The 23,639-nt window shown below is 31.5% G+C and overlaps 2 protein-coding genes across 2 annotated transcripts in view; one reads left to right on the forward strand and one right to left on the reverse strand.

Annotated features, from left to right (window-relative positions):
* The first annotated feature begins 1,767 nt into the window (after window positions 1–1,767).
* LOC127717931 (uncharacterized) lies at window positions 1,768–15,270 on the forward strand. Its single transcript, XM_052223807.1, has 4 exons — window positions 1,768–2,103; window positions 8,440–8,573; window positions 13,140–13,209; window positions 13,920–15,270. Exons 1-4 carry the CDS (start codon window positions 2,011–2,013, stop codon window positions 13,944–13,946), a joined length of 324 nt encoding a protein of 107 aa, XP_052079767.1. The 5' UTR covers window positions 1,768–2,010; the 3' UTR covers window positions 13,947–15,270.
* Window positions 15,271–18,755: 3,485 nt separating this feature from the next.
* LOC127717924 (RNA-binding region-containing protein 3-like) overlaps window positions 18,756–23,639 on the reverse strand; it is a 36,939-nt gene continuing 32,055 nt past the window's right edge. The window contains exon 15 of the mRNA XM_052223795.1: window positions 18,756–18,978. Within this exon, the coding sequence (XP_052079755.1) occupies window positions 18,928–18,978 (51 nt within the window). The 3' untranslated portion in view covers window positions 18,756–18,927. The remainder of the gene's footprint in view (window positions 18,979–23,639) is intronic.

Below are 23,639 nucleotides of genomic sequence, written 5' to 3' on the forward strand. Positions count from 1 at the left end.
AATATTGACAAAAAATGTCAACTTCGTTTCAGTTTACCGATTCGGGAAAAGAGGTCGCAGGGGTAATTGTCCGATTTTAGCAAAATTTATATCAACTAAGGATAAAGAAATTATACTGAAAAACGGATTCAAATTGAAAGGAACAAATTTCGGAGTACAAGAACAAAAACGAAAACTTTATACCCGGTAGCCAAACAAGCCAGAAGGGACAAATGAATTATCGCAGCTTAAATGTTGAAATAAGTGAAACAAGATTTGACTGCCAAACGGCACTTAAAACACAGACATTTCTATAAGACATAAAGACATAAGACACAAAGCTTTATTTGGAGTCGGTATAAGCAATACAATTACAAACATAAGCTCTGAAGAGCTTTTAAACCGACAGAACAAAAGCACAACAAACAAAACATACATATCAAGTCATGCACACATACAATTAAACATAGAAAGCAAGAGTTCAAATTAATATGTAAACATGCAACACAAAAGTTCTATAAAGCAGCTTAAACACACACACTGAAGCATGCACTTATGAGGTAAAAACACAAAAGCAAAAGTAAAATGGTTTGCAACATAAAAAGCACATACAGATTAGTTAAGTAACTAAAATAAGCACAAAATAGCAGAAGCGCTATGGTAAACAAAACAAAATAATTTTTCCATGTTGAAAACAAAGCATTAAACTAAAACAATGAACAGAATTAACTGGTTTTGCAGGCGAAACATTGGAATGAGCTGCCAGACCAAGAATTTATTAGGTCTTGAATTTATTTAAATATGATTGCTTGCGTAGCTCATCTGGCACCTCATTCCAAAGCTTAGCACTCGCATACCTTAAATATTGTGGACCATATGCAGTTGTTCTTACATGTGGTAGGTCTGCTGTATTCTGGTATCTAAAAGAGTATCTGGAAGAAACTTCTCGATTAACAGTTTTTAAACATGAAAGCAAGTTATTCTACTTAAATGTGAAAAGGGAACATTATTTCGTTAAATTATTTCTTTGTTATTAACTATAGGACTAAGTATATTTAGTCCCAGCGGGTTATTAAAATTAATTATGATTTTTTAAAGACAATCCGGTACATGTTAAAATTTTTCTATGCAAACCTCATATTTCACCATCGTTGTGGCAGAGGATTACTTTGTTATTATTTATTTCCGTTCATTTAGGTATTGGATCATTTCAAGTTGTGGTTTAGAAATGCAATTTGCGATCCGTTCTCAGTGAATCTCAACTTTTCCCAACGGTTTCCCACTGCAGGATAATTTGAAATGGTATGTAAATTCAGAATATATTCAGACAATATTTTACTAACTAAAAAAAACCCATCATAGATGATTGATTTATATAAAACGTAAAGAAACGTTGACTGTTAATTTGTTTTTTTTAATTAGACGACCATTATGGCATTGTGTAATAAAAAATGAATTTGGGGTTTTTGGGTGAAACCAAATTCTAAGCGTTTCTTTAACTTTGATCAGTTTGTTTACAGTTTCCATGGCGGAATCGTCCGTTTTTATATAATTGTACAAATTCTTGCTTACATAATCAAGGATTTGTATAATCCTTGACATAATTTAGAATTTCGACAACTGTTTTCATGACGTTTGTAATGTTAATAAAGTTTGTTTCATGTTTCTCTTGTCAGTAAACTCATACGATTTTATCATGTCAAAAGATTTAATAAACAAAAATAAATTTGGGGATTAGGCTCGACCTACTTAACGAACTCTCTAGTGGTGAGGGAGAAAGACCCTGGTAGTAACTGAGGTCACAAGGTCAAATTTAGCGTGCTAGGCAACGGATTCACACTGTGCAATCGATCGATTTACTTTCTTTCACTGACACACCTGTCACTCAGCCAAATATCCTTCAATCCATTGTGAATCGTTGGCGAAGAAGCAACGTATATTCTTGGTAAAATAGTCTGAGAGGTCAACTTTTGCAGATAAACTTTGGAATTTATTTTCCCGCCATATAATTATTTGACTAAAAGTTTAAAAATGGCAGCATCAGGTATTGCTGAACACAACGAAGCAAGAAGACGACAACAGAGGGCAGATAGAATGGCATATATACAGACAGATTATATAAAGGTCAGTAGACAGTTATGTTGTGAGGAGGATTTAAAAGGACCCCCACTCTCATAAAAATTTGGCCCCAGTTTTTGCAAAACTTAAAGTTACTGTCTTTGTATCTCCAACTCTGAGAGATCAAATACATCTTCATCTGATAATGACAAATTGATACACAACTATACATCTCCCTCTAATCATAAGATAGATCTAATTGTCTAAAATTAAATCTTGTGGTCATCTCAGCGCAGGACCTTATAATATAATCCTTACTGGGTTCTGTTCAATTCTGTCTGTTCAGGACATGCCAGATGTGCTTTTCTGAATTAGCTCTGAAATCAACTGTGTAAATTAACTTAGGGATTTCAGAACCTATAATAATCATCAAACAGTTATATTTTCCGGGAATAAATGGTACTACATGTAGTTCTTTTAAAAGTTTTTATACGCCCGTCAAATTTTTGACGGGACGTATTATGTTATACAAATGTCCAGCGTCAACATGTCGCACCATAACTTGAGAATGACTTATCCAAATTTCATGAAATTTAACATAGTTGTTTCTTGTGATGGTCAAAAGATCTGTATACTTTTTGGTGAAAATAAGATTAAAACTTTTTGAGTTACGGGACTTAGTAACTAAAACAGGTGTGTGTTTTTTTTCACATGTCGCACCGTATCTCAAAAACAATTTATGATTATTGCTTAAAACTTTACACACTTCTTAGTTATATTAATCTTGAGATCTGTATACTTTTTGGTGATGATTCAAAATTTTATTTTAGAGATATTGAGTATTTTGTTAAAAAAGGGGAGGGGTTTTTCACATGTCGCGCCGTATCTCAAAAACAGTTTATGATTATTGCTTTAAACTTTACACACTTCTTAGTTATATTAACCTTAAGATCTGTATACTTTTTGGTGATGATACAAAATTTTATTTTTGAGTTATTGAGTATTTTGTAAAAAAAGGGGGAGGGGTTTTTCACATGTCGCGCCGTATCTCTAAAACGATTTATGATTATTGCTTAAAATTTTACACACTTCTTAGTTATATTAATCTAAAGATCTGTATACTTTTTGGTTTTGATTCAAAATTTTATTTTTGAGATATTGATTTTTTTTTTTTTAAAGGGGGGGGTTTTCACATGTCGCGCCGTATCTCAAAAACGATTTAAGATTATTGCTTAAAATTTTACACACTTCTTAGTTATGTTAATCTAAAGATCTGTATACTTTTTGGTTTTGATTCAAAATTTTATTTTAGAGATATTGAGGTTTTTGTAAAAAAAAAAGGGGGTTTTCGCATGTCACGCCATATGTCAGAAACTATTTATGCTTATTGCATAAAAATTCACACACAAGACGAAGGGCATATCATGCGCTCATGGCGCAGCTGTTTATTTTTGTTGGAATTGATTAGAGCTGTTCTTGGTCGTGTTTGTAAACTGATCTTTTATGTTTGTTCAGGTTTTGGCCAAATGATCTCATTAAAGGGTATTTATGCTTCATAAGGTAGCATAAAATGGTTTAAGGGTAGATTTGGGTCTAGCCCCTGATAGACCCTTGACAACATCACAGGCTATAAAAATCTTTCACTTTTTGTTTCTTTATAGGATTTTTTTGGTAAACATCACAGAGGAGCATACATGTATTTGGCAAATTTTTGTATCAGATTACCAAAAAGTATAAACGAACCTGTACATATAATAAATTTTCACGAACTCATCTCATATTATTTCCATTAATAGGTTACAATAATACAGCAAACGTGCATATATGCAATATTGTTTAATATTGTTCATGTAGGGGCCTTTTTTAGCCGACTATATTGTATGGGTTTTTCTCATTGTTGAAGGCTGTTACAGTAACAGTTGTCTATACCGGTAATTGCTTACAATGAGTTACATCCTCTTCATTTGAGCTTTGGTGGATAGTTGTCTCATTGGCAATCAAATCACATCTCCTTATTTTTATATATGGGGTTTAAGGAACAAATCTGCAGTATTAATGTAAAAGGGACTGACTGCAGTTTGTCCCAGATATCTGGACCATTTACAAAATGATTTATCTCCAAAACCAAGAAGTTAAGTAATTGGCTTAGTTTGTTACTTTGTATGTCCAATATTGAATAAGTATTTTTTGTAAGGTTTTTTACTGATAAGATGAAAAGGGACTTGTAATGGCTACAACATTTACAGTTTATGTGCAAATTTATTGAAAGAACATTTTATGAAAAAAATGTTTTATTACATGTTGTTTAATATCTGTTGTATTTTCATGATCTAGCTGTCCTGTCCAGCATTTTAATAATTCATATAAATATTTATTGATGTTCAAACACTCTCCTGCCAAAGAAATGTAAATATTATATTAGGTGTATATAACTGGCAGAGAAGATTAAGGGTAAATAATTTATAAGCAAAATCATTAAATCAATAATTTGACACGGATAAGTTTTTTAATTTATACTCTTTTCATCATGATTATAAGTAAGTGTATTTAATTTTAAAGGAAGTTTTTATTGTTATTTTAAATTTTCTTGATTGATTCATAGAAAGAAATTATTTGGGGCTTAAAACTTTGGATAGCTAGAAATATTATTTTATAAATGTTTTTGTCACTGCTGCTATACACCAATTTCAGGTTCTGTAACTTTATTTACAACCATCCTCTGTTTTTCCCTAGTTGATCTAAAGACATTCATGACATTAGCCAAACAATCAATATTTGTCTGTGAAATCAACATCATCAAAATTGCTCTGACAATTATATGTGTAATTACCAGATACACTTCTTTCAATAATGTGCAAACTAGAACGTGGTGTATATTCATTATAAGGGCCATAATAAAAAAGTTCTAAATACAATGTACTTCACATTTTTTGAAAAATTGAGGTGGGCAGGCAATTTTTATTTATAATCATTTTTCATCCATATTTTGTGAAAACTTCTAGCAAAATAAACATGATTGAAAAATTAACCAGAAATCATTTTTGTCGAGCCTGCGACTTTTGTCGCAGAAAGCTCGACATAGGGATAGCGATCCGGCGGCGGCGGCGGCTACGGCGGCGGCGGCGGCGGCAGCGTTAGCTAACTTCTTAAAAGCTTTATATTTTAGAAGATGGAAGACCTGGATGCTTCATACTTTGTATATGGATGCCTCATGTTACGAAGTTTCCGTCAGTCACATGTCCAATGTCCTTGACCTCATTTTCATGGTTCAGTGACTACTTGAAAAAAAAGTTCAGATTTTTTGTAATGTTAAATTCTCTCTTATTATAAGTAATAGGATAACTATATTTGGTATGTGCGTACCTTGCAAGGTCCTCATGCCCGTCAGACAGTTTTCACTTGACCTCGACCTCATTTCATGGATCAGTGAACAAGGTTAAGTTTTCGTGGTCAAGTCCATATCTCAGATACTATAAGCAATAGGTCTAGTATATTCGGTGTATGGAAGGACTGTAAGGTGTACATGTCCAACTGGCAGGTGTCATCTGACCTTGACCTCATTTTCATGGTTCAGTGGTTATAGTTAAGTTTTTGTGTTTTGGTCTGTTTTTCTTATACTGTATGCAATAGGTCTACTATATTTGGTGTATGGAATGATTGTAAGGTGTACATGTCTAGCTGGCAGATGTCATCTGACCTTGACCTCATTTTCATGGTTCAGTGGTCAAAGTTAAGTTTTTGAGTTTTGGTCTTTCTTTCTAATACTGCATGCAATAGGTCAGCTATATTTAGTGTATGGAATGATTGTAAGGTGTACATGTCTAGCTGGCAGGTGTCATCTTACCTTGACCTCATTTTCATGGTTCAGTGGTCAAAGTTAAGTTTGTGAGTTTTGGTCTTTTTTTCTAATACTATATGCAATAGTTCAACTATATTTGGTGTATGGAAATATTTTATGATCTATATGTCAGTTACGCAGGTTTTATTTGACCTTGACCTCATTTTCAAGGTTCATTGCTCAGTGTTAATTTTTTGTGTTTTCGTCTGTTTTTCTTAAACTATAAGCAATAGGTCAACTATATTTGTTGTATGGAAGAATTGTTAGCTGTACATGCCTGCCTAGCATGGTTCATCTGACCTTGACCTCATTTTCATGGTTCATTGGTCAATGTTTAGTTTACTTGGTTAATGTTAAGTTTATGTGACAGTTGTAATAAAGCTTTATATTTAGGACTATCAACATAATATCAATGATTAGTAAAGAAGGCGAGACATTTCAGCGTGTGCACTCTTGTTTGTTTTTGGCTCTTAAAAATCTAGACAGATAGGGATGAGACTTTAAAGATTTAAAAATGGCCTTATTTGATAAAGATGAACAATTTAAAGAACAGGATAGTCATGATAGTAGCCACTTTCTTTTGATACCAAGTCATGGAATTTCCTGTTTTGCAATGTTTAATGAAATTGATTAAAATGTAAATCCACATACTTGAATAAGCAATTTGTTAATGAAATGAACAGATTGATATACATATATATATAAATGTGTTTTATTTCATGTTTTTCACAGAATGACATGTGAACATTCATGATTTTTCATTGAATGACATGAATATTCATGTATTTTTCACTGAGTGACATGAATATTCATGTCTGTGTAAACATCATTCCTTTAATCACACTCACAGTTACACAAAAAAATCCAGTTTTTGTTCATTGAGATTAAAAATCTGACAGGTGTGAAATTAATTATGTCCAGTTGTTACAAATTCAATAAAATGACAGTGATAAATTCTTCACATCAAAATGAAGCATAGTTAAATTATCTTTTATGAATATTTCCTGATTAAATTATATAAATGATTATGTCAGAGTGACTGTCTATGTATAATGTTTGTGTTTCTAAGGCTTATAACTGAATGTCCTTTCTTGGGGCATTTTTGAAAATTTCCATTGTAATTTTAATAATACTGGAAAATCCCAGATTTTTACATGTAAATACATGTACAGATTTATTTTTTTAAAATAATTTAGAATTGGTGATACCCCTCAATTGTTTGTAAAAAAAATATTTCTGTATTTTTTTAATCAGCTAGTGTTAGAAATATCTGGGGTCACTTTTTTGCAGTCAGCAGAAATCAAATACTGAGTCAGTTTTGTCAATCAGTCCTCTTGGAATGTTTTTTTTTCTAAATTTGTGTTTAAAATTCATGTTATTAAAGAGAATAAAAATGACTATCAGTACTAAATTATACATAAGTTACAATATGTTTGATCCATATAATACTCTTTTACTATACGCTGATTTCTCACGTCATTTAAACGTTTTATGGGCTAACTAGCTCCCTGCATCTTTGAACTGATAAAGTAATTGTGACTGCTTGACATTTTTCAAACACCCCTCTTTATTCTTATGTACATAATCCAACCCTGCCTAAAGAAATATATTAATTTTATCATTTAAAAACAGTTATCAAAGCAGTCATAAGGAAGTTATCCCCATTAGAATATTCATCCCTTAGCTCAACATACTAACGTAGATTTTATGCCCAACAAACGCTCAAATGAGTCAAATAAGGTCACCTATTGCTAAGACCAAACACTTTGATAGAAAGATAACGATTGGAATTAATCATATTGAGTCTTTGATATCAATATAAAATAATCAATATGAAAGCATTAACCTGCTGTTATTGCAGTAGAACTCATTAAAAGCTGAACAAACAATGCTTTTTCAAACATTAAATTTTTAATTTGACCCTTCATTTACCATTTAATTTTGTTATAAAGAACTTTTATGTCTTTATCATGTTTATGGAACATTAAATTTTGATCTTAAATTTGAAATCAAAATTAAAGTTTCTTTATTGTCTTGTATTGAATAACGCTTGGAGTGATAGATCAATCATGTCAACTGTGAAATCGTTTAATATATTATTTTCTTATTTGTTCAAATCTGTTAAAGTGTTTGTATTGAAAAGTTTCAAATTTTCATTTGTGAACCTACAAAATGTATCTTTTACCAGGTATTTTGGGACAAATACACAATCTATGCTCCTTTAACATCGAATGACTTAAAGATCAATCAACTTTTTATATAATAATACAGGTACAGCTTTTAGGGGATTTGTGAAGGAAATTAATTACTGTCCTTTTGCAAAAACATGTATTGAAAAAATAAAATAACATGCATTAAATAGATGGTGGGCACTTTGCAAATTAATAGAATGATCAAAACAAACAACTGATGAGGAGCCTGTTCTGATAGACCAATGTTCTCTTTATTTCACCAAATGGTGAACATACAGAAGACCTGTTTGATTTTTCTGAGTTGAATATTTCTATAGTCTACAGACATATAAAAAAATCACAATTACATATTTGTTGTATTTTTATTTTTAGGAACAACTGGCCAATAATGAAAATAGATATAACACACAGCATGATAATACTTATGATTTACAAGTAGAACATTACAGAAAATGTGGAAGTCCCCCTGATGAACCTGCAGGTCATGACCCACAATCTATAGACAAGTAAGTAGAGTTACTTCCCTTGCATTAATTAGATTTTGCATTTTTGTCTATGGTCAAGGAATGCATGCATTTATTTTTGATTTTACTGTTCATGTATATACAATTTGTTGGAAGAACACTGCAAGTCGCAATACACAACTTATAAACAATGAATTCTTGTTAATCTCTCTCTTTCGTCCCTCTTTTGCTACCATTTACCAGATTATTTTGCAGCCATATTAAACAATCTGAATAACACACTTGAAAAATCTTTAGAGCTAGTATTGTGTGGACACTTGTCAGATATGGTGTAGCACACTTTTTGAAGACTGTAAGTTGCTCTTGAAGATGAATATTTGATTAGTTTTGGTTGCTCTCATTCAGATATTATTTACCTTTGCCGACCGTGTGAGGGCTGTATAGCCAGTCAAGGTCGTTAAAGGGAAACTTCGCAAAAAAATGAAAAATTGATATTATGTTCATTTTGTATAAAAAAGCACAAATTCATAAATATCAAAGTTTTATTCTGCTATATAAAAGATCACCATCGATTTTAAATTTAGAGATCAATTCTCTGCATGCGGCCATTTTGACATCTTCTCGGTTTAGAAACCACGATATATCTATAAACCACAAAGGACCAAAACCAGCAGTAACCTAATGTAGTCGTAATTGCATGTCGATTTCTTGTAAAGCGTACAGTTGTTTTATCTGACAAGAAAAGCATAAACAGTTTCCCGGGTCACAAAAATGATTATAATAGACATGGTTGTGCAACTTTTCCTAACTAACATGATACGGAAAATGCAATTATTTTTTTTAAATAACTATGGTCTGTCGTTTTTAAACTGTTTTTTTTTTTACCAAGGATTTGTATTTGTTACTTTACAAATCCTTGTTTTTACTAAGTTTTGAAACATGAAATTTATATGGGAATTAGTTAAAAAGTCAAGTTCAAAGTCATATATAATTGTCCCGTGTATGATTGTTTTCGAAAATCTAATTTGTTCATAATTCTTTTATGTAATAAACTTTTATGTAACCAAGGCTCCGTGTTGAAGACCGTACTTTGACCTATAATGGTTTACTTGTATAAATTGACAATTTGTGACTTGGATGGAGAGTTGTCTCATTAGCACTCATACCACATTTTCTTATATCTAATTATTTAAATAAATTCAGACCTTCCCTTATCTGATCACCAGCATGGCTAAAGGAATTATTCCCAGAGGTATTGTGAGGTGACACGTCCAGGTATTCTTGCGATTTCCTGTCGGGCTTAAAAACTCTTATTACACAATTACATAAAGCAAGTTCATGCATCCCTTCATTTTTGAGGGTATTGATCAGTGTACACGGCCGATAACTTGTAACTTTCCATTTTGAAACTATCAGGTGTAATATACATCTTTGTCTTGCGTGTCCGATAGTGATATACTAGTCATTACTTAACACTTACGCTTGTTTATAAATAACATTTCTGGTGTAAAAAATGATATTTATGAAAATCTAAATAATTCCAAAAAAAGATTTGATAAAATTTTTCCAAGGGTAAATTGCATTGACAACGAGTACATACTTACATTTTCCACAATTGTGGAAAATGTAAGTATGTACTCGTTGTCAATAATGATGGACATTTTGAAACATACAAATATTGATTTAACAAAAATGTACGCACTTGTCGATCATTGGTTAATACGCCTAGATAGAAAGTTACGGAACTATAGATAGTCTAGTCGCAATTAAAAATATATACATGTTTTTGAATATAACAGAGAAACATCCAGAACCAATTTGATTTAAATACAGGTTGATATCTTACTTGCTTTGGTTCATCGAAGTTATGGACATAGTAAAATCACAGATTTATATTTCATTTAGGTTGTTCTCGAACAGTTAAAGAAATTCGTCATCACCACAATTGTTGGGTATAATGTATAATGATGAGAACATGGTTCTAAAAGTACATTTACTAACTTTCCTGTTCCGACATGCATGTAATATATATGCTACTGGACGTACACTAATGATTCCCCAGAAATCTATTTGAAGAAAAAAAGAAACTTCACTCCGGATAGACTGATAGTATTTGTATTAACGTCTGATTAGCTAGATGATTGATTAATTTATTTAGCTGGCTTGTGGGGGAATAAACTATTCCCAATATTGCACTTATGCATAAAATATTAAATGAGAGTAATATGAGAGAAAATATAAATACGAAAAGTCGCATATCTGGTAAAAAAAAAGTCTCACTGGCAACTATAGAATTTCAAGTACAATTCTCATTCTTAATCGAAATAACGGACAGTCATTAAAATACATGCATGTACACTTTGATTAAAAGGGGTGCCGCAGTTGCATATTATTCATCATAAATCTATTTCAAGTATATACTTTCCTGTCATTCTTATAAGTTAACGCAGAGACATGTAACTATACATCTCTAGTTAACGACAATCAACCATATAAATATTTGAATCTGATGTGACCTACCGTTCATCTTTTTCTTTTTTCTTCTTTTTTTTTTTGATTTGGGCAGGTACACAAATATTGTAATGTTAGATATACTGTTCCCGGGTTGGGAGGGGGAGTTGGTTGGAGGTAAAGTATATTGAAAGTTACAAAATAAGAACGTTGTATTTATGAATTTACACTGAGACATGTGTTATAGTAGTCTCAGATTTACATGAAGAATTCTGATCTTGGACGTAGGTTTTTTTTTTTTTGTAGTTCAGTGATTTAAATTGAGAGAAAAAAATATAGTCAGAATTTAAATCGTACCGGCAATTTCCACCTAAGACTCCTCTAAAATCATGAATGGTCACGCTTCACAATCATCAGAATTTTCTTTGCATTGGTACATTCTGTATTGGTAGTGATTTACCTAGACATTTCCGGGTATATCAGAGCTACTTGTATATTACCTGTATGTGGTTAGGTGACGTCCAATGAGGTCTTACGTATACTAGTTCAATTTATAATGATTTCTGATATAACAATATGACACTCACACTTCTGCGTGTTCTGTATACCAAATTCTTATCTTATTTTCAGACCAAACGAGGATGTGAATATTTTCCAGGAAAAATATTGAGTATCAAAGTATCAAATTAATTTCGGGATTTTTTTCTTTTTTGGTATTAAATCACAGAAATTTAAAGAATATACTGCTTGTCCGCTTGAGGTGTATTCTTGTCAGTTAAGACTGGCATATATGTCTCTGGTATAGAGTGGGTTTATGAATGAATGATAAGTCTTGCAAAGGTACAAGATATAAAGCACATTGAAAATTGATTCCGCCGGTCTGTCTCCATTCAAAAAAGGAAAGTTGACGTTAGATTGATTCTGTTATTTTTTTTAAACATCGATGGTCAAATAGCTAAAGTATGTATACGTTGTGAGATTTTAAATATTTTAATAAGGGCATTTCCGATTAGGTAAATGTAGATCGCTGTGGACGGACCAAGCTATGTTAATCATGTAACCGCGATAAGTTTCTCTAAACATTGAAATATTCAAGGTTAATACCAATGATAATTTGAAAAAGTAAGTACAGTGCTTGGTTTATACGCTCGTTTACGTGGGCCATTTTTATTTATAAAATTATTTAATTGAAAGTAATTCAGAATTTCGATGTTACAACAAAATACTCACCTATCTATTTTAAAATTAAGCTTACGCAAAATATAAAAGATATATAATGGCGATTCAGGTATTTTGCCACCATATTCCTCCCCAAATAATTAATGTTTTTATCATTCATACGAAATGTTGTTCACACCTGTAACGGTGAACCGTGTTGGCTAAAATTCACTGAGTGAAGATCAAAAGAATAGAATTACAGAATGCTAATCTTTTAATTACCTTGAATCTAACCACGCATTCAACAGGTAGTCACTAAGTGTCACAGTACAATACACATTGTATTTACAAAGTACTAGTGGGAAATGTTTGCTAGACTGAAGTAAAAGCCTTCAGGTGAGAATACAAACATGCATTTGTAAAACAATATCAGTTATATATTTTTGTTCAAAATATCCATCGGAAAAAAAATTCATAAAAATATATTCTATTGTATGATTTACTTTTATTACTATAATCATATCAGAAATCCTTTAAATATAAATCGTACATTTTAATTTTGAAAGTTGCACGGCTGATCACTTTACTTTCTTAATTATTAGTTGGTTAATAGCTACGCCAAAAGTCGTCGATACGCTTTAAATCGCGTTATTAGATGATTAACGAACAAGACTTACAATGAGATTTATTCACTCCCGGCATGCAAAAAGACTTAAACTACGTCACATAAGTCAGGAAGTTCGAATAAATTAAATTATTAATTCCCAATTTTCTTCTTTATTAGTGTTCATATCCAGATAAAACTTGGTGAATATGTTTTTTATGGTATTATGAACATAATAAGATGAAAAGTAAAAAATCGCGAATTTTCCCTTTAATAACCCCCATCATCATTTACCTATCAAGTTCTTGAATAAACACAATTTTCATAACGTCAAACATTCTCTAATACATGTAGATCTCTGTTTTTAACTATTGGTGTACTAATTTCTTTTCTAGGAAAAGAAGAGAAGAAGCACGTAGACAACAATTATATGAATATTCTGCCAAACTCAATAATAGATATAGCGTAAGTATACAAACTAGATGTGTTATGGTTTATATTATGTTGTTTGGTTTTGTTTGAATTGTTAATGGGGGGAGGGGGCACTGTGGTTGATTGATTTAAGTAGTCCATCCATAGTTGTCACTAGCCTTGTCAACATAGAGATTGTGAGTTCTAACCTCACTAATGTCAAGATCACTCACTCAGTCACAGTGTTTGACTCCGTCTTAATTGTCAAAGATCGGCAGTTTTCCTGATGAAGGTTCTTTTTTTTGTGGGAACTTCAGCTTCCTCAACAAAAACTTGCCACGAAATAGCCATGAATGCTGAATGTGGGGTTAAACACAAACAATCAATCAATCAATCAATCATTATTATAAGTGTTATGTTTGGCAGAAAATCTCTTGCTTATATTAATATAGAAATGAGTCATACATTTGTCACAGTTCAATTAACCATTAGTTTTACATTTAAAATTTCCAAACCTTCAGACATTTATGGATAGAAACAAAAAAAATCTTTTGGAGTATCAGTCAATGAGACAGCAAACTAACACAAAACTAAAAAATAATAACAATCTTTTGGAATTTTCACAATAAATCCTTATATACCCAGCTGAAAAAAAGCCTTAAACCATGTCCTGATGCAATTGTTTAACTCTGATAATGTTTAAGAAGTTTTTTGTATTTGAATTTAACAACATTGTCTAATTATATTGTCTTCTTTATTTTCAGTCTAAGGACTATATAAGCCAGTGGTGAAGATAGCTATGGAATGTGGAGTCAGCTCTTAAGTTAGTCTATTGTCTGACAGGATTAAAAATCAAAACCAAAGTTTACAAGACAGTTTAAAAATTTTGTATAAATATGTATTATCTCAAATTATCAACATTCATAACTTAATGAGAGGTTTAAAAAGATTTTCTTCCATTCAATTAATAAAAACACTGGTAAAAAGTAACATGTTAACTTTGTACTATATTTAAAGGTCTTATATATAAAGAAACAATGTGTTTCTTCCTGTTTAAAGTTGTGTGATTGCACCAGTATACAAATTATTTTTTTTGTATTGTGTCTCATTTTCATTTCTTATTTATATTCAGATTTCTATTTATACACTTCTGATTGTTAATTTGTATTTTTACACTCAGTATTAAATTTGCACCAGTATTTCAGTAATTTTATAGTACATTACATGCTTAAAAATAATCTTTAAAAATCACCCTAACATTTTAAATTCTTCTTGAAATAAAGAAAAGGTGATCAAATAGTGGATAACTCAACCAATTTGATTGATACAAGTCATTGTAATTTAACCAAAATGAAGAAATAGCATGAGAAATAATAAATTCATGTTTCCTTCATTAAAGGGAGATAATTCATGTATTGTACTTAAAATTACATTATATTGTGTATATAAATGTGATTGTGTTTTTTAATTGTGAATATATATTTTGTTTTTGTTAATGTATATGCACATTACTTTTTAACTTTAATAGCAAATTTTCATGGCTTTTTAATCATTGTTTGCATAAGAATTCTCAAGACGCTTATTTTTTCTTACAAATAAAAAGTGTTCTAAAATATAAAAAAAATAAAATCTGCTCTAACTTACTGAAAGGAAAAATCAAATGCATTGTAATTTGTGATGAAAGAGAGGTTGCGAGTTAATTAATTTATCAAGTTTGAGAGTTTTATCATTACATCTGTGTCAATCTAAATAAACAAATATTGTTACATATAAATTAAAAGATAGATTTGTAAACCGGTCAAAGACAAAGCTTGGAATTTTTATCTTAGATGTTTGTGGTATAGATGGCTAAATTTGTAGTAGGTTCATATTTTATAAATTCAAAATTTAAAAATTACTTTCTCCTCAATAAATCTACAAGATTTTTTAACTAGGTATATTTTCCTATCGGTAACAAAAAAGTAATTTATTAGTCGTACATGTATTAATGTCATAAATTATTGAGATGTATTTGATATTTATATAGTTTGATGTTGTGATAAAGGTACTCTATGCAATACATTTTGCTTGTTTTGTTTGCTCAAGTTTTGCTTGAATAAAACCTTTTACAATCTAGTTAGTCTATCTAAATTTAAATTACTATTCCATTCTAACAGAGGGAGATCTCTTTGGCGGAGTGGTCAAAGTGATTGCTTGCAACTCTGAGGTTGTGAGTTCAAATCCTGATTTTGGTACAAAATGTAGGTGTTCGACATCGATCTCAAATGACAAGGATTGACAGTTCTCTAGTACAAGATTGCTCTGATGTCTTGACATCCTTTTTAGGCAAAAATCTCAGAAACCTGTAGGCCCATTTTTGGTTCTGCTATTTCCATGTTTTCTATATGGACTGCGCTCTGACGTCCCACTGTCCCAGTCCCCATTTCCCCTGCCAGTCCTAAATAAAGAGCTGCGCCATGAGCGCATGATACGCCAGTTGCGTCATATCAGAAAATTTATAAAAAAAAACTAAAGGGAGGTTAATCAAATAGATATAAACCAGTCACCAAAGTTTCATGAAAACTGCTCTAGTTGAGTTGAGTTTTTGTCCGAAAACTTGAAAATCACCGCTTTTTTATGCATAAAATCCCATTACTCAGAAACGTTAAATCTAAAATTTATAAAAATAGAAAGGGAGCTTATGTCAATAGATATAAACAATTCACCAAAGTTTCCTGAAAACTGCTCAAAGCATTTTTGAGTTATTGTCTGATAACTGGAAAATACACCTTTTTTAATAAATTAAATTCATAACTCGGAAATGTAAAATCTAAAATTTATAAAAATCGAAAGGGAGTTCATGTCAACAGATATAAACAATTCACCAAAGTTTTATGCAAATTGGTTAAAGAGTTTTTGTCGCGCCTGCGACTTCTGTCGCAGAAAGCTCCACATAGGGATAATGAACCAGCGGCAGCAGTGACGTTAACTAACTACTTAAAAGTTTTATATTTTAGAAGGTGGAAGACCTGGATGCTTCATACTTTATATATAGATGCCTTATTTTATGAAGTTTCTGTCTGTCTTATGTCAATTGTCCTTGACGTCATTTTCATGGTTCAGTGACTTCTTGAAAATAAAGTTCAGATTTTTTGTAATATTAATTTCTCTCTTATGAGTAATAGGATAACTACATTTATTATGTGCTTACCTTGCAAGGTCCTCATGCCTGTCAGACAGTTTTCATCTGACCTCGATCTCATTTCATGGATCAGTGAACAAGGTTAAGTTTTCGTGGTTAAGTCCATATATCAGGTACTATAAAGCAATAGGTCTACTATATTTGGTGTATGGAATGATTGTAGGGTGTACATGTCCAACTGGCAGGTGTCATCTGAACTTGACCTCATTTTCATGGATCAGTGGTTAAAGTTAAGTTTTTGTATTTAGGTCCTTTTTTCTAATACTATATGCAATAGGTCAACTATATTTGGTGTATGGAAATATTTTAAGATGTACATGTCATTCTGGCAGGTTTTATTTGACCTTGACCTCAATTTCACTGTTCATTGGTCAATGTTAATTTTTCATGGTTAAGTTTGATTCTTAGATACTATAAACAATAGGTCAACTATTTTTAATGCATAGATTGATTGTAAGGTGTACATGTCTGTCTGGCATGGTTCATTTGACCTTAACCTCATTTTCATGGTTTGTTGGTCAATGTAAATAGATATAAGAAGATGTGGTATGAGTGCCAATGAGACAACTCTCCATCCAAGTCAAACTTTATAAAAGTAAACCATTATAGGTCAAAGTACGGTCTTCAACACAGAGCCTCGGCTCACACCAAGTTTGTTTCTTAGAAACTATAAGCAATAGGTCAACTATATTTGGTGTATGGAATGATTGTAAGGCGTACATGTATTTCCAGTTTGGTTTATCTGACCTTGACCTCATTTTCTTGGATCATGTTAAGTTTTATGTGATACTTGTAGTAAAGCTTTATATTTGGGACTATCAACATAAACTCAGTAAAGCAGGCGAGACATTTCAGCGTATGCACTCTTGTTGAGTTATTGTCCAACATGAGGACAACGGTATACCATAATACGTCCCGTAAACGGGCGTATAAAAAGGCTGTTCGACATTAGAGCAATCTCTGACTACCAGTTTTCCTGATTCTATCTGTGGATACAATTTTTATGGATTGAGGAATTATTGCATATTGTGGTATTTTGATTTCGTGGTTTTGACAAAGTCTGTATACATGGCTATAGACAATTTGCTATTTGTTGAACATTTGAATTCATGGGTTTTCTATATCTAGGAAATTCACAAAATTAGTATCTCACGAATAATAATGAATCCTCAGAAGTAACAAACAAGGCATTATAAACATTATTGAAGAAAAAGCCTTTTCCTGGTGTTAATGTTTTAGACATTTCTATATATTAAGTCAAGTGAACCAACACCTTCTGGCTGTACAGACAGAGTAATCAGGATGGATATCAGAGTGTGCAGTGGTTGTCACAAAACCTTATCAATACAAACTATAAAGAGACAAGAACATCCTGGTTATGACAAGGACACTATTTTATTGTGTTTGACATGTTTCATCACTTAAGAGTGGCATCTTCAGGACAATGTTAAGATAGGAAACAAACAATGAAGTAGAATTATATCACTATATATTGTTGAAGACAGTAGATATGTTGCTCTACTTTTCCTGGTCTCATTGCTTGTCTCATTAAAGTAGACTCCCTCATCTCTTTTTGTCTTACCTTGCAAAGTCATGGAGGCGAGACTTGGGTGTGTTGTTTTTGTTGACGGCAGCATCAACAATATCTACAGTTTGTAAACAAGTCCATTAAGGGGATCTACTTATGATATTTGCTTGGCACTGTATCATGTTTGGAACAATGGTCATTATTTGTCCCTACCCCCTCAGTTATGGTTCATTGACTGAAACGTTTGCAGTTTACAGTACTATAAAATAGTTTCCTGTCTCTTTTCAAAACCTCTTCTGATGCGTCTTTGGAAGACAAAACGACATCTGGTGTACACAATTTTAATCTAGTATCTATGATAAGTTTATTCCCATGTTGAATAAATTGCAAACACAAATATTTCATTTCATGTCACTGTTACTTGATGGGTAACTGTCTTATTATATAACATATCTGGGCTACAAAATTTGAAATGGTAGTAAAATTATAGATTATACAAATATTAACTATGGTTAGAAAGATGTAGATTTTGTCTTCAGACCACTGCAAGCTAGGAAATTTCTACAACAGTTTCCATTTGAAATTATTGTAAGGAAAAAACTCATCAACTATACCAGGCTTATAAATATGGTACACCAAACACACGTTTGGTCTACACAAGACTCATTAGTCACACTCAAAACAGTTGGAAGACCAAATCAAATTCCAAGTTAAAGAACATTAAAACCAAAAATTCAGAAAGTCATGCCAAATAGGGCTAAGTAAATTCCTGTTTTATAAGTTAAACTGTTCCTCAATCCATTTTACATTTAATAGAAATAAATTATATCCCCAAAATCTTGATGTTGATGATTTGGCACAAAACTTTAAGGAAAATAACATAATAAATCATTAAATTGACGATTTTTATTGATTAATGTCTGTCTACTGTAACCAACACTATTGACTGTTCATTCAGTTTAGTAAGTCATATGGTCATTGAAATTCTCTGGTTTTCAGCGACCCACTTCAATGAGATTTGAAAATCACTTATTTTCCATTATAAACCATCTGCCATTTACTGTCATGACTTCTCTTCAGTGGCATCTTTGGGTTTGGCTGATCGGGCATATTGCTGGATTATTGTTAAGGAAAAACTTTATGTAAACTTGAAAAAAATATTTAACCAGATATCAGTGTTCTAAACATAAGTTTGTTAGGTGTTAAAACCAAATTTTCAAAATCTATTAATTTTTACATGTGTTTATTTGCACAGGTGATTTTACATAAATTTTTACCTCAGTTAAATGACTTTTTCAACAATTATCAGATTCTTAAAGAGGTACTAAAACGCACATTACAAGTTATTCTTATCTAAAAGTTCGAAATAATTGATAAAAAATGCAAAAAACCCAATGCAATCTGGTCCACTAATTACAGAGATAATAGCGTGTAAAGTTCAACTATTTTTACCTTCGGAAAATCCAATCAACGCTACTTCCGGAAACAGCACTAAAACCAAATCTTCCGGAAGTGACGCACAGTGGGTCACTTCTTCGGCTTATCTAAACGTTGTTTAATAAATGAACATTCTTCTGATCGTTGATTGAAAGCACTGCCAATGAATTTCGCTACCCATTCAAGGCTCATTCTTCATTATGAACAATTTGTCGAAAGGAACAAAATATGTTTCAGAAGGGAAGTGTATTTATAATGTGTTTCAACAGAAAAAGGGGGGGATAGGGTTGGGATAATTCAACATTGAGTTTTCAACTGAAAACATTGTTCCTGATCGTAGAACTGAGACAAATTGATGGTCAATATATTATCAATCTAGCTATTAATTAAAAAAAATTGAGTCGAGAAAAAATATAGTTTATATTTACATGTACGTAAAGTTGCATAACATCTTGGCAAGATATGACGGTAGAGGCTTCTGTTCCATGTAATAAAAATAATTAATTGCCAGTTAAAAACCGGGTATGTGTAATACCTTTTTATAATTATCAAACTATAAAGATTATCACTTTATAAACAACAGGTGGCATTTCTGCATGGCCAAGTTGTTAATTACCTGAGTGGAGGGATAATAGCTACCGTTTGATCTTTATTACCTTACTGTATACAGGATGTTTACTTATCAGTAGTATCAAAGTGCGGACTGTTTTAATTATCAGGATCAAAAGGTGATCGAAAGGATTAATATTTTTCTTGTTTGGTTATTTATTTGTCATTGCTTAAATTTCAAATGAAAGATAAGTTCAATATTTTAAAAGCAGTATGGTATAATTTTTTTTTATTTAAAAAAAAAATTGGTGTGTCAGATCATTACATTCAGGATTTAGGACACAAGTTATTTTGGAATGCGCACCCCTTTTTCTAAAGATTTTATATCAATGGTTTTTGTTGTAGTTTTAAATGCTCAAATACATTTTAACTTATTTAATAATTCTATTGCTCTTATATTTCTACGATATAGGTTTTTTCTAATAACAGAAAAATATAATATATATTTACATATAAAATAGGCCTGTGATGGCAAACGTACTGAAAGTTAGAGGACAGAAAGTAACAAATTTGATAGTACAGAAGTCACACATACTATTTGTTTAGTTTTGTTTGAAAACATAGGAAAAATTTCTACAATTTTTTTTTTTTGGTTACTTAGATATAAGAAGATGTGGTATGAGTGCCAATGAGACAACTCTCCATCCAAGTCAAAATTTTAAAAAAGTAAACCATTATAGGTCAAAGTACGGTCTTCAACACGGAGCCTTGGTTTACACCGAACAGTAAGCTATAAAGGGCCCCAAAAATTACTAGTGTAAAACCATTCAAAGGGGAATATATTAATTTTGCAATTTATGAAATAGTTCATTTAAACCTAGAGTAATGAATAGATGTCAAATTTTATACATGAAAAGGATATATTTATTGGCACTATGTCATAATGAAAACATTTAAGTACCAAACCACTTTGACAAAATGTTATCTTTACAATTATTTTTCATTATTGATTTTTTCAGAATAAATTTTGTTTACAAAGTTGCCATATATATAAAAGTTCTAGAAAAAATAACAAAAATTATTTTGACAAATGTTTTCTTATTAAAAAAAAAAATAATAAACTAAAAACTGAATTGTGAATTTTTGTACTGTAACTTTCTATCCTACATTCGTCCGTAGGTAGGACTATGCTCATGATGCTGGGTCCAGCTGGGATCTGATATAACGTTTGTACATATGACACATATAGTAATATTTTTACATATTAAGGTCCAAGGACTATGACAATCATATATACTTATACTGATTTCCATTTTAAAATTTTGTTTGATTTTCAAATCTCTGTATAGGTTAATTACAAGTCTATCCAGTATTTCATTTTTAATGAAATAGCTTGATCAATACATATTCAGGTTTTTGCTAAACCAGTCAAGCAGATTAATGTGACTGACAGTTCTCAATTCTTCACATTATCTAGAGAATAAACTTATATAATTTTGAAATGCTGCTGTAGCTAACTAAAATCGTAAGAAAGAGAATTTTTATTTTTTTGTTGCTCAGAAAAATTCACATAGTTTAATTTAACAAATCGAACTCCGTCGTCTTTTGGAAGCACGTGTTGGGAGTGTCCTATTTTGAATGCCGTTTTTCCGCCATGGAAAATAACATGCACGGTTCTACTTCTGCTTCTACGGCCACTTTAGGATGCACATGTTAATATTTTATTGAAAAAAAGGTTGATTTGTGCTTTTGTTTTTTCAATACTTTTCTAATTATAAACATTTGATTAAAATATTTATGCGATTATCAAGCCTAGATAAATGGTTATCAATATTCTCAATGTAATAATTGTCACTGTTATATTTCAAAACTGTTATTTTACTTAGCAAGCCGTGATCTGTTTGCATACAATATAACACTCGTATTTGATCAGGGTTACCCACTGTGCGTCACTTCCGTTGGGTATAAGTAGTGCGTTGTAGTGGCGTGTTTTACTAAATCGTTCAGGTGTTCAAATGACAAACTGACAGTAATTTGCAAATATCTCGATAATTACAAGATGAAATTTTATCGGGTTTTTTGCATTCTTAAACATTAATTACGAACTTTAGAATAAGACAAACATGATTTTAGCGTTTTAGTACCTCTTTAAAAGCTCCTGGAAAGTTATAAATTGAATTATCCTCCCGTAAGAAATTTAAAATGGGTTGAAAATTGTTTATATTTTGTACATCTACATTCATAATTATCAGTTTTATAGGTGAAAATTTGAGCTCACATGGTCCACTATAAACTCAACTCCAGTTGACTGCACCTTTAATATGGTTGTAGCCAGACACAAAACTTTACAACAGAAGTAATAGGCTAAAGAGACCTTAAAAGTAGGAAGTCTTAGACCTGAAAAAAGCAGCTTGAACCATGTCCTAAAAATGAAATCTACACATTATAAATTTCATGCTTCTGAAGTGCTTTTCTGGATTTACCATCATCAGGAACCCTCAAAGCCAAATATTTGAAAGCCAAGGATGTATAAGAACCGAAACAGTTGAAGAGCTTTATGACCAAAAAGGACATAAAAAAAGCTGGGAAGGGCCTTTGTGGTTATCTTTTGTTAGGCCAATTAAAATTAATTGATAGATTTTCATCCCCGCCCGCCCCTTTGAAATCGTCCTGCCCCAAGTTTTTTTTATTTTTGAAAATTTACAATTTCCGGATTTTGTTCATTTACGTTATCGATAACCGTCAATAGTTTAGTTTCATTCAAACTTCCTTTTGCAAATTTCGGTTTTCGTATTTCTTTGAGTAATTTAACCAAAATAATTAAGTCAACATATTCTGCTGCTCTATAATGACAACAGTATATTCTGTGAATAGAGATTGAGTACGGGAACAACATGAAATATTCGGTTTACGGAGTCTAAGAACGCAAATCGCGATATCACACGGATGTGTCACAAATTTCAGTGATTTGAAAACCGTGGATTTTTTTATTTAAACAATGACTTTGAGCCAGGAAATTTGGACTGTGAATGATATCCAAACGCAAGAATAGTGAAAAACATTGGTACAATAAACATGACTGGAATAAAGAAATTGACATAAGCACGAACTTGTGAGATTTATAGTCGTGTATATTTTTTAGTACAAAAAGTCGGCCAACATACAAAATGTATTAAAGCAAAGCTTAGCCCTTCGATTTACCCCAAGGTTGTCGTTCTTTTGTTGACAAACATCAAACACGTTCTGTCCCCAGCCCCTCAATAGAGTCATTAAAAATACTCTTCCTTTTGGTTAAGTTCATGTTTTACATTGTAATTTAATAAAATAGAAACAATTTGCACCTTGCTTAAGAATATTAAAAGCATCAACCCTAGTATTTCAACACAGTTTGAGTTTTCATTTCACTATGTAGTCATAATACTTGTGTTGCCTACACTTCATTTCATGGACACTACTAACCATAGCTAAGAAAGCAAAACATATTTGATGTAGGTAGTCGAAAAGTGAGCATTTCTCCTTGTTTTTGCTATTTATTTAAAATAGGTTTCTAAAGCGGCAATTACATGCAGAACAGTCGTTGCCAATAAGAAATATTTATTTAAGACTTTGAAAAATTATGTAGAATTTCTTATATAAACATGACATAAGCTTATTATTACCCTTGCTTATGAATAACTCATTACAAAAAGAGTTTCGGAGGAAATAAAAATTAAAAAATTAAATCCACCTACCCACCCCATTTTTTTCAAAAATCTGGATGAAAATCTACTAATTAACTTTAGTTGGCCT

The sequence above is a fragment of the Mytilus californianus genome, unplaced genomic scaffold (genome assembly GCF_021869535.1).
Source record: "Mytilus californianus isolate M0D057914Y unplaced genomic scaffold, xbMytCali1.0.p SCAF_10, whole genome shotgun sequence".
Lineage (NCBI taxonomy): Eukaryota > Metazoa > Mollusca > Bivalvia > Mytilida > Mytilidae > Mytilus > Mytilus californianus.

Excerpts from the sequence above, each read along its gene's own strand:
- LOC127717931 (XM_052223807.1), top strand. The coding sequence starts at position 2,011 with ATGGCAGCATCAGGTATTGCTGAACACAACGAAGCAAGAAGACGACAA. Across the intron at positions 2,104-8,439 it reads TACAGACAGATTATATAAAG|GAACAACTGGCCAATAATGA; the intron begins GTCAGTAGACAG and ends TTTTATTTTTAG. Across the intron at positions 8,574-13,139 it reads GACCCACAATCTATAGACAA|GAAAAGAAGAGAAGAAGCAC; the intron begins GTAAGTAGAGTT and ends TTTCTTTTCTAG.